The 12,103-nt window shown below is 53.2% G+C and overlaps 2 protein-coding genes across 6 annotated transcripts in view; both read right to left on the bottom strand.

Moving 5' to 3' along the window:
- The window catches only part of DGCR8 (DGCR8 microprocessor complex subunit), a 37,175-nt gene extending 32,949 nt beyond the window's left edge, over positions 1 to 4,226 (bottom strand). The window contains exon 1 of one of the 2 annotated variants that reach the window (XM_019435588.2): positions 4,070 to 4,226. The gene's annotated coding sequence lies outside the window, so the exon portion shown is untranslated. Of the gene's footprint in view, positions 1 to 3,706; positions 3,857 to 4,069 lie in introns of those variants that run through there. The other variant, XM_019435589.2, reaches the window with a different exon arrangement.
- A 5,325-nt stretch (positions 4,227 to 9,551) lies between these two features.
- Positions 9,552 to 12,103, bottom strand: part of TANGO2 (transport and golgi organization 2 homolog) — a 36,352-nt gene continuing 33,800 nt past the window's right edge. For all 4 annotated transcript variants that reach the window (XM_019435610.2, XM_019435609.2, XM_053902252.1 and 1 more), the window contains one exon: positions 9,552 to 10,609. In XM_019435610.2, coding sequence (XP_019291155.1) covers positions 10,489 to 10,609 — 121 coding nt within the window. In that variant the 3' untranslated portion in view covers positions 9,552 to 10,488. The remainder of the gene's footprint in view (positions 10,610 to 12,103) is intronic.

Genomic DNA, 12,103 nt, shown 5'->3' on the forward strand with positions numbered 1-12,103 from the left:
GGTGGCTGTGGGGAAGGGAACCTGGCCAGGGTCGGTCGGGGGAGCCTCAGGAGACAGCTGGAGCCAAGGCATAGGAAGTCCTGGGTGCCATCTGGGGCCTGGCTCCATCCTGGGGGCAATAAGGAGCCACCAAGGGTCAAGTGATTCACACACCACAACTCAGTCCCTATTTGAAAAAGGGGACTGACTGCTGTGCCAGGCCCAGTGCCTATGCCCAAGGCATAGAAGGCAGTCCTCCAAGCCAGAGGACAAAGGTGTGAAAGAGGCTCTGCTGACAGGGCTGGAGCCCTCAAGAACAGTGAAGACACAGAACTGACCACACTGCTGACCGTGCAGAGGTGGAGAGCAGAGACAAGAGGGAACTGAAGGTGAATGAGGCTTCTCCCCTGGAGGGTCCCCCGTGTTCCAGTATTCAGGCAGAAGCCTGCAGAGGAGAATGGACGGAGCCTCCAGGCAGACCTGTCCAACAGGTCTGAGGCGGCAGCTCTGCAACTGTGACTGGCCCAGAAACAGAAGGCCAGAACACATCAGCGAGGTGGTAGTTGCCAAAATCACAGGAGAGAGGCTGCCCAGAGAAGCAACATAGACCAAGAAGAGGGTTGAGGATGTCACTCTGGGAAGCTTCCCTTCGGAGAAAGGACAACAAAAGGGATGACATGAAAAGGCAGGTCAGAGGGACAATCCAAAAACCCAGAGGTCCGCGGGAGGGCCAGACATCAAAGCAGGAGAAGCACGTGCAGACGCAAATGTGTATGCACACACACTCCCACGCCATGCTGACACACACACGCATGAACATGCCATGCACATGGGTGCAGATATGCACATGCATGCCCATGCCCACCCAGGGCAGCTTGACTGGCTGCACAGATAGAACAGAAGACAGCAGACATCACACATTTAAGAAGTTTACAGTGAAGGACTAGAGGGTGGTGGTTGTAGTTTCAAGGTGATGCAACATACAAACCAGAGATTTGTTTAGATTTAATTAATTCATTCAATCAATATTCACTGGCCATCTACTCTAAGGGATGTACTACCACGAACAAGAAACAAGGTCCCCACTGCCTGGATGCAGTTGGAAGGGCCATGACCACTGAACTGTCACTCTTGTTTCCTAGATTCTAAGATGTCCTTACATTTCTGAATTCAATGGAAATTTAATGATACTTCCCCCAAAGATTTATCTGTTAAAGGTGCTAAAGATCAAGGGAATACAGCATGCGGATAACAAGACACAGAACTGCAGTAAACGCTAAGGTGGCTACAGCCGAACAGGCAGGAGGAGCACCAAGTGGAATAAGGCCAGTCTCCTGGCAACCAACAAAGATCATTTCAGAGAAGGACAGACAGGTCAGCATGTTCAGTACTACAGAACACAGATCAAGAACCAATCTGTGCTTCTCGGGGCTGAAAATGGCGGGGGGAGGGGGGTTGAAAACAATGGGTGGTACAGGAGGAGGACACCTGCCACCATGTTATAAGGCCAAGCAGCTGCCAGGATCAAAGCACAAAGCAAAGATGATAATGACCCTGGAAGAGGTACAGAAGGTGGAGTCAGAGAGCTGTAGAGAAAGAGACCATTCTTTCTCCCTGGGAGATCAGGAAAGCCTGCCCAGCCCTTGGGGGGGGGGGGGGGAGGGAGGGGGCGGGCAGCAGCTCAAGGTTCAGAGCTCACAATGGAGCAGTCTTGGGTAAGTTCCTTACTTTCCTCTAGTAAGCTTGTTCTACTCATTCAACAAGTGTTTGCTGAATGCTTTCCATGTGGCACATGTAACCATTCTAGATGCTAAGGACACAATGGACAAAATCTCTGCCCCACAGAGCTCACATTTTAGCAGGAGAGATGGACAAACAACTAAGAAATGGTGAGAAGTATTCCAGAGAAAACAAAGCAAGGAGTTGGGGGAGGGGAAGCAGTTTCAGAAAGGGCAGACTGAAGGCTGCACAGCCAGAGTCCATCTGTAGGCAGAAGAGAGTGAGCTAGGGGGGTGGGAGGAGGGATGTTCCAGGTTAACAGAGAAGAACAAAGGCCCTGGGGCAGAAGTGCAGGTAAAAGCAGTGTGCTGAAGGGTGGAGTGAGACAAGAACTGTAGCCCTTATCTTGAGAGATGGGCTACTGGACAAGAGGGTCCACGCAGTGAGGTCACATGATCCAAGGACAGCAGTGGCAGCCAACACTCAGCCAGGCCCTGTTCTAAGAGTGTTAGGCATTCTCACAAAGCACAGAGAGAGGTTAAAGACAGAAAGGTTAAGCAACTTGCTCAAGGTCACACAGCTAGAAAGTAGTGAAGCTGCTTTACCACCCAGGCTAGGTGGCTCCCCTCCTCACTTCCTTGGTTTTACACTATCTTACAGTTTAAAAGTACCATTCTGTGTCCAGAAAAACTACCATGGGTGAGTAGAGGGAAGAGCAAGGGTGAGAGCAAAGAGAAGAACTAAGAGGCTCACCAGGCAGTTCAGAGCAGCGTGATAAGCTGGAGGTGTTAAGAAATGGTCCTGAGTGTTGCACGGAAGCCTAAGAGAGGAATCCAGGTGACTCTAAACTCAAGAACAAAGCTGTCATGCATTGAGGAGATGAAGGCAGCATGAGAAATGTTGTGGGGTGGGTGAAGATCAGGGTTTGGTTTTGGACGTGGCTACTTGACATCAAAGTAATACATGGATATATGGAAGAGGCAGCAGCTCAGAAGGGAGGCCTGGGCTGGAGAAGGCAATGGGAGATGTCAGGAAGAGGGCATTAAAGCCAGGAACCTGGATGAGACCACCAAAAGGGGGAGGGCAACTACTATGAGGGACCAAGACCAGGCAAACCAGTGAAATTCAGGCTTCCTACCCCCAAGGTCATGGTCAGATTATAAAATCATCCCCAGGAAGTGCCCTACAGAGTGCCTGGCCGTAAAGGGGCTCAAAGAGTGACTCCTGCCATCGGCCCCACTACTGCCTCAGCTGACTGAACATATGGACGTAAACCTTGGTTGCCAAGTGGACTGTGAGCCATCAGGAGACTCGCAGCAGGCTCCCCTGGATCCCTGGCACATAGGGTAAAACCAACAGGCTTGGATAGCACCCTTCACTGAAGTCCACTTGCTGGGGTGGCCATCGAGGCAGCAGCTGTGATGTACAATGCTGGGGCTGCTGCCTTTCGGTCAAGCCTCTCACACTGCAGCCTCCCGCCCAACCCAGCAGCAGTATGACCTCATCCATTCCTTTTGTCATCCTCTAACAGACCTCACATCCTGTACTCACAGGCGCACCGCTGACTGGCCATTCACTCTCTTTGGTGAGTGACAGCCTGCGGCAGGGTTTGGGCCAGTCTGCCAAAAGCCCCGTGACTGGGAGTCCAGTCTGCGGCCAGGAAACAGAGGGTCTCCACCTGGTGGTTGTCCTCACAGTCACCAGCCCTAGCCTGGACTGCCGTGCATCAGATAACAAGGTACATGCAAGCATGCAGAACAGCAAATCAAATTCCTACCATGAGCAACCCAAGTCCATCGAATGATACTTGACAGGTATCACTATCAACAGGTTGCCCCGCTCCGTTTATTTTTACCACGACCATTGTTACAACAAAACCACAATCCGTTCATCTACGTGACACTCAATCCATGAGCATTTGGTGGAGAAAAAGACTTGGGCGACTTCTCAGATTTCCCAAACTGTTACACCCGGCAGGGTCCTGGGCGAACACTACTCTTGTTCATACCTTTCCCGCCTGAAAGCGACGCTACAGCTTCGGGCCCACAGAGTAAGGGGCCTCTTTACACTCGGGCTGTTTACCCGGGCGGGAGTGCGACCGGAGTCGGCGTCACCTGGGCCTGGGGCCCGCCCCCCCTCCACCCCCCACAGCGGGACCTCCGCCTCGCGTTCTGAGGCCCGCGGCCATGATGCTTCACAAAGACTGGGACTCCGCGTGGCTGCCCCGCCTCGCGCCCTCCCGCCCCGCCCCGCCTCGCTGCCCGGGCCCTTAGCCCTCGGCCCGAGAAGGAGGGAGGGGAAGGGCGCGCCCTCGCGCAGGCCGCAGCGCCCGCCCCGACCCCGCGGGGCGCCCCTCGCGCCCCGCACCTACCTCCAGCACCCGCGGCCTGCCCGAGCTGCCCGCAGCCCGACCAAAGCAGGGAGACCCTCACGGCCTGGCCGCTACCGCCACGGATACCGCTATCTAGAAAGGCCGCCCAAGCTCTCTCCGGTCGGCGGGACCCGCCTGCCGCGCGGGGCGAGCAGAGGGAGGGCCTTGGCGGCTCGCGGCCAATCCCTGCGCGCGGCCACCCCGCATTGGGGGGGACCGCCGAGCGGGCTGCGGAGGCTGCCAATCGGCGAAGCGCAGCGCTAGCGACCACGGCGCTAGGCCCAATAGCGCGGCCGCGTGGGCGGAACCAGGCGCTCAGGCCCCGGCCGCGCTAACGGTCGCCTCCTGGGCGGGGCTCACCGTGAGGAGGGCGGCGGCCGCGAGGAGCGCCGGGAACTGGGAGCGCGGCGAATGCCGGGAACAGGAGAGCGCGGGAAGCGCAGGGAATGCCGGGGGAAGGAGGAGCACAGAGGATGCCGGGAACGGGAGAGCGCGGGAAGCGCCGGGAGCACTGGGCGCCTAGCTGCTTTAGATCCTGCGGAGGAAAACATTCGAAAAAAAAAAAAAAAAAAATGGGGGCGCCTGGGTGGCTGAGTCGGTTAAGCCTCGGACTTCAGCTCAGGTCATGATCTCACGGTTCGTGGGCTCGAGCCCCGCGTGGACCTCTATGCTGACACCTCTGAGCCTGGACCCCGCTTAGGATTCTGTGTCTCTCTCTCTCTGCCCTTCCCCTGCTTGCACTCTGTTTCTCTCAAAGATAAATAGACGTTAAAAATTTTTTGTTAGATAATGCGGACGACACAGTACACAGACCGGCATTACACGTCTCCAATTAAAACCATTAAACATAATCATGAGGAAAACAAAACAAAACAAAAAAAAAAAAAAAAAACCAGACATATGCTAAACTGTCCGGCATTTTTCCACTCGGTAATAACACACACCGTTTCAGAAACTTAAGAAAAGGGAGGGTATGAGTAAAATGGGAGAAGAGACAGTTTATCCTTAGACCAGAATCCCAGTGAATAAATGGAAATAGAACATCTCCCTTTTGGCAGCCTGCACAAACCTGCAGACAAAAGTCATGGATGCTAAAAATAGCGGGCAAAAGTGTGAGAACTGGCACGGACTTTTTTTGTTGTTTTAGGGAGCTGCAAAGTTTCTCCCCGAGACACTAATTTCAAAGGTAAAATAGTAACTGCAGTGGAGAAAAACCTGAGACACCACCTAGCCAAATGAAAGAGATCACCAGCAAATGTATACACCTCCTAACATAAAATTTACACTTTAAAGATGTACCTTCTGAGGGCTCCTGGGTAGCCCAGTCCGTTAAGTCCGACTTCAGTTTAGGATTTCAGCTCAGGTCATGATCTCATGGTTCGTGGGTTCAAGCCCCAGGTAGGGCTCTCTGCTGAGAGCTCAGAGCCTGGAGCCTGCCTCGAATTCCGTCTCCCTCTCTCTCTGCCCCTCCCCCACTTGCATTTTTTCTCTCTCTCTCTCTGCCTCTCTCTCTCTCTCTCAAAAATAAATAAAACATTTTTTAAAATGTACCTTCTGTGGTATACTAATGTAACCTCAATAAAAATAAAGAGAAAAGTCAGCACCAGCAAAGGGACATATTGTGGGCCTCTTGAAGGGACATGCATGACTGACTTGTGGGTATTTCTACCCAAAAGACAAAACCTGAATGAAGAAAGATCAGACCCAAATGAGGTACATTCTACAAAAAAATTGGCAGGTGCTTTTCACGTGTCAAGATCATTCAAGTCAAAGATACACTGAGAAGCTGTCTTCAATTACAGGAGACACAACTAAGTGTGATGTGGGATCATGACTCAGGAACCTGTATTGGAACCTGACTCAGGAAAGGGATATAAGTGGAACAACTGGTAAAATTCAAATAAGATCTGGGGCACCTGGGTGGCTCAGTCTGTTGAGCATTCGACTCTTGATTTCAGCTCAAGTCATGATCCCAGGGTGGATCCTGCTTAAGATTCTCTTTCTCTCCCTCTGCCCTTCTCTCTCTCCTCTCTCTCAAATTAAAAACAAAAAAATTCAACGTAGGTGGTAGCTGGTGGTATTATATCAACACTAATTTCCTGGTCGTAATTATATTACTAGAGCTAATGATAGGGTGTTAATAGTTGGGGAACTGGGGTGAAGGACACTGGAATATTTTGTTCTATTTTTTCAAGGTTTTAGTTAAGTTGAAATCATTTCAAAATGAAAATATTTTAAAAGGTAGGGAAAGGGGCACCTGACTGGCTCAGTCAGAAGAGCATGTGACTCTTGATCTCAGGGTTGTGAGTTCAAGCCCCATGTTGGGTGTAGAGATTACTAAAAAATAAACTTGAAAAACAAAAACAAAAAGGTGGTGAGAGAGAGTATTGCAAGTGAGGAAGCTAGAGGCCTACCCAGGCTCATCCGTCCCTTCCTACCCCTTTTCTGTTCACCTGGCTGCTCCAGTGGTTAGCACAAGCTACTTCACAATAAAATGTGAACGAGCCCCATGAGGTTCTGGCTCCTGGACTTGGCCAAGGGAGGCCAGCTTCCCTGTGGCTGGGCAAGCTGCTGGCCCTGGCCCAGTGGTCAGAGCTCATAGGATCCATTGGCATGGCACCATCCAGCCTTAGCAACCTCTCCACACTTTGTCATTTGCTTGGCAAGTTGCCTCAGCCTTGAGACCTCAGACACACTACAGCTGGCTTCCCACAGTCTCCATCTGACTCCATCCTCAGATGGATGCCTAGAAGCTGGAATTCTAGCCCAAGCTGTGGGAGGAAACTTTTCTCTCTGGATTCCTGTTTCCACCAGGTATCTGCTGAACCAGGTATCTGCTAAAGAGCCTAGATGATGCTATCTGCTGGCAGATGAGACCAAAAAACCAGGTGTTGGAGGGGGGCAGAGGAGGGGTTGTCGGGGGAGGGAGAGGGATGGGAGGGTGTCTCTGCAGGTAGAAGGCCAGCAGCTCAGACCTGCCAAGACAAGCCCCAAGGCCAAGCTGCATTCCTGGACTGGTCTTGTTTACTCACAGATTTGGCTTCCATATTGGTCAGCTCCACACCTCCAGACTCCATGCCAACATACCTCAACTGGCTGTTCAGAGCTAGAGAGCAGAAGCAGCTCATCTGGGAAGGGGCATCTGAAGAGGCAGTGAATTCCCCATCCATCTGGGAAAAGAGGACCCATACAGGGGACTCAGGGATCCGATGCATCTGGTGATGAGCAGAGAGGACTAGCTAAGCTATGCCAAGGTCAGGTCCAAGCCTTCCGTGTGGCACATCAAAAGCACTTCTAGAAGGGATAGTTTCCTAGGGTCCCTTCTAACTGCAAAAGGGTCTCACTTCAAGGCCTAAATGAATGGCAGTTTGGGAAGTGCCAGCAATATCATACTTGGCTCAAATGTCTACTTGGCCTGAGCATGAGGATACAGTGATGGGCAAAAGAGGAAAGGCCTTGCCTTCCTGGAGCTCTCATTCTGACAGGGAGACTTTCAAGAAACAATCAAGCAAAATGTATAGCACGTTACAGTGCTAACCACTATAGAAAATAGAGCAGGGACCAAGGCAAGGCAGAATGCAACTTTACATGGGATGCCTCCCAAGACTTTACCAAAGAGTTGCAGGATGTGAGGGAGAGTGTGGTTTGGATATAGGGGGAGAAGAGTTCTTCAACCAGAAGGGACAGCAAGTGCAAAGGCCCCGGGGCAGGAGCTGTGCAGAAAGCATGGCCAAGGGTGGGGACAGGGGCAAGGGCAAGGTAAGTGAGGTGATGGGGGTGGTACAGGGCAGCAGATGAGACCAACATGGGAGGGCCATGGCCCAAGGGAAGACACCCCAGGATGTACCTTGTCCTCATCCTGCTCCCTCCTGGCCTCATGACTCTGCCTTCCCACCTGCCAGGGGACTGACACACTATTATGGTATCTCCCCAAGCTTCAATTTCCTCATCTGTAGAGCGAAGGTCACAATTGTATTAGTTTGCTAGAGTGCCATAACAAAGTACCACAAATGAGTGGCTTAAACCACAGAAATTTATTGTCTCACAGTTCTGGAGGCCAGAAGTCTGAGATTAAGGTGTCAGCAGGGCCACGCTCCCTTGGAAGGCACCAGGGAAGGATCTGTTCCAGGTCTCTCTCAGCTTCTGGTAGTTTCTTAGCATGATGCAGCATAGCTCGTCTTTATAGGCCATTCTGCCTGCATGCATGTCTGTCCCTGTGTCCAAATTTTCCCTTTTTGATACGGACATCAGTCACAATGGATTAGGGCCCACCCTAATGACTTCATTTTATCTTGATTACTTCTGTAAAGACCCTAATTAAGGTCACATTCTGAGGCACGGGCACTAGGACACCAACAGATCTTTCAGGGGGCACACAACTCAACCCATAATGATAGAACTACATCTTGGGCTGCCCTATCTTCAGAGGGCTCAGGCCCTTGGGGAGCTCAGGACAGGCTGAGGGCAGGAGTATTCCATGAAGGCCCTGTCCTTGGGTAGAGGCAAACAACTAGGAAAGTCTTCAGATGGCTTTGCACCAGCCCAGTGGTGCCCCATGAGGGCCGACACGCCTGGCCAGGGTGAGTGCTGGTGTGGAGCACTGGTCCATGATGTGGCATGGCCCACTGAGGCAGACGAAGGGCATCAGCAGTACCCAGGCTAGGAGCCTGGCTCAGTAGGCTCAACCAGCAAACGTGGGACTTGGGGCCAGTTTACCCCTGGGCCTGCAGGCATGGGCTATGCTGCTGCTGGGGATCCCATTCAAACTTGACCGTGCTCAGACACTTTTCCTGAGTTCAAAATGAGCCAAGGAGGACATTGGGCCCCTGAGGGGTGCTTGAGGTGGTAAGAGGGAAGGGTTGAGGACGCAAGTAGGACCCAGTGCAGGTCCACACCCTACCCCAAGCTCTCATTGGCTCTGAAAAGGCCAAGTTGGGGGTCAGCTGCAAAGGCAATGGAAGCCTGGGTCTCAGCACTGGACACACGTGGGACTCCTTGATACTCAGCTGGGGCTAGGGACAAGAATTCCCAAGTGCTTGTCCAAAACCAGGATCCTGGGGTTAAGAGACACTCCACTTGTCCTCTTGCCCTGAAACCCACTCCTTCCTACCATCCCCTGGCCTCCACAGTCCACCCCAAGTGCAGGCTTGATCACACTACACTCTCAGGAGGTTCCTCTTCACCCAGATGAGTCCCTGGTTCCTCAGTCCAGCTCAGGAGGCCCTGTATCTGGTACCTACCGTGTCCCATACACACAAGCTCTCTCAGACCCCAGCCTCTGCCCAAGGACAGATGGATGGATAGGTCAACGGACCCTCAGGTTTCCATCATGGTGCTCAGGAACCCATGAGCAAAAGAAGAAAGTGGGAAGAGGCTCCTTCTGAAGAAAATGTCTTGGCAGCTCCTGCAGGCCAGGAGAGCAACCCCACTGATCCCCTGCACAGCTGTCCCCCCATCACACAAGGATCTGAAATGCATGGACTCACCACACCTCAGAGTTTTATTATCAAGGTCTCACGTTCAAGGACAGATTCCTATGAAGTCCGACTCCCCAAGGAGAAGGGAAATAGCAAGGGTTGGCTGTGTCCCATCGCTGAGATGGGCCTGCTCAGGACCCATGATCCCAGTGGGCAGGCAAGTAGGTGCCTGAGAGCGTGGCAAGGTGTTTCAGCATACACAGGACCCCTGGTGCATGCAAGACTGCTCCCCTCCCCCACAGGACCACCCCATGCACATAGGAGATCCCCCAGAGCACAAAGGACAACCAACCAGGCGGTGCTTCTGTTATGAAAGCAGGTTCTTCTGGAGTTGTTCTCATTTCTCATTCCAAATGGGGCCTCTCCTCTCTAAGAGCAAGTCTGGTTGTCCAGAAGTGGACTACAGCCAGGAGAGGAGGAGCCACTCTTAAATAACAGTCTACTCCTGTTGTTTTGGTCAAAGCAAAGACCCACTAGCCAGAAGCACATGTGGATGTGAGAGGCACACCTCTGCCTGTGTGGCACGCATGTGTGGGTATGCCTGGGAGTGTGTGTGTGTACCTCTCTGTTGCTCATGTGTGTGTGTGTGTGTGTGTGTGTGTGTGTGTGTGTGTGACCATGCACCTGCAGGTATGCGTGGAAACATGTGCCTTGAGTATGTGCCTCTGTGCTTGGGCAGGGGGTAGGCCCAGGTGCCTTCACACATGCATAGCACACCTGAGCCCCCCTCAGACCTGGCCATGTGACTCTGTCACTCCCACTGGCATGAGGGTGGACCCTGAGCTGGACATGACAACACAGACAGGTCACACAAACACCAGAGGACCCTGGTCCTGGGGGATGCTGGCCAAGTCACAGGCAGTACATGTGATAGTTCCTATCCATACTAGCCCTCGAGGCAGGGCCTTCCTGGAGCCCAGTGGCCACATCCAGGGGGAAGGGTTAGCTCTGCAGCTTGAACTCGTGGGTGCTGGTCTCCCAGCAGGAGGGGTCCTTGTCCAGCATGCTACGTTCTGTGAAGGTCACATGCCCATCCGCGTCCACGAGGATGACTGTGTTGGTTCTGAAAGAGAGCAAGGGGCCCACGTTTAGCCCTCTGCCCTCAGCCTCCTGCCTGCCTGTCAGAGCCCCAAATGAGGCCTCGGTCACCGGGAACTCTCTCCTGTCCTCCTTCCCCACTACCCATCCCAAATGCTCAGTGCACCTTCTCTCCTCCTGCCAGCCCTCCCCAAGGCCATACCTCACTTAGTCAGCTCCTGTCTCCCCCTGACAGAGGGCAGGCACCAGGTCCTTGAGCAGCTGAGCACAGGCCAACACCCAGGGTGGGCACACACATGCTGAAGACTGGTCCAGCTGCAGCTGGACCCAGCAGCCACACACTCAGCCAGGGAGCAGACCTGGCACTCTGCCTCATGCACATGAGTACACGTGAGCAGGAAAATAAGAAAATAAGTCTATGACAGAAGACAAGCTTGAAAAAAACTGATGCCCTGCCACTTGCTAAGGGAAAACCCTGCCCAATGGAAAGACCACCATTCAAGTCTATAACACTCAGGTGCTGGAGCATCAGGGCTGGGCATTGACACCACCCTGACCCTGCCTACCATCCTATCCCCCAGCTAGAGGGCTTGAAGTTGTCATTTCCTGGAGGATGGAAGACTTGGGCTGACCTGAACCCGAACACCAAGCACACTTGCAACATCACCATGCACTCAGAGTACATGTGACATCACCCTGGCATCACTCAGCACTTGCCACCACCCAAGCACCCCATCCCTGAGTCCTTACGGCTGTGGGCCCCTAAGAGCTTGGCCTATCCATCATAGTCACAGCAAGCTTCCAGCCTGGAAGGAGGCTGGTACCCACGGGGCCTGGTGTAAGCCAAGTCCAGGCAGATGTGGCTGTGCACACGGCTACAGTCGGCCTATAGGCCAGGTGGGTCAGATGCGCACTCCTGGAGCATCCTGGCTGGTCCAGAAGCCTACCCTCTTCTGTACTTCCCAGGCAGGTCCAAGTATAGCATATGGGCTACCCTGGGCAGAACCACATGGGCGGACTGGGCCTCCCTGACACACACGGAGCCAATCTTCCTCTGCCCAGGAGGGAGAGAGACAGGGAAGGAACTTGCTGGCACAGGAGACACTGATGCCAACAGCTCCTCCCTCCCAGGCATTCTCTCCTTGCAGCTGAGACTAGTAGTTGCCCTTCCGTTAGGTGATGTCCCCAGGCTGAGATAACCTAATAATCCCTGCCCTGGTCACACAGGGAATGTGACAGGCTCAAGGACATAGGGCGAACGAGGGGAAGTGCCGGGCAGTGGGACCTCTGCGCCCACAGGGATTTGCCAACCCAAGGGTGCCCGTAGCCATCCCAGCTCCCCTATGGCTGTGTAGGGAGCAGGAAACAGCCCAGGAACCATTCTTGCAGCACCCATGGGAGCCAGCAGGCATTTCATGCTAACATTAACTAATGTGGTATCTGCTGGCCCCACAACCCCCCAAGCTGAAATAGCACCTGCTTTTAGACAGGGCAGAGGCTCTGGGATCCATAGAGTTGA

This window comes from Panthera pardus, unplaced genomic scaffold (genome assembly GCF_024362965.1).
Source record: "Panthera pardus isolate Hobbes unplaced genomic scaffold, ASM2436296v1 HiC_scaffold_15, whole genome shotgun sequence".
Lineage (NCBI taxonomy): Eukaryota > Metazoa > Chordata > Mammalia > Carnivora > Felidae > Panthera > Panthera pardus.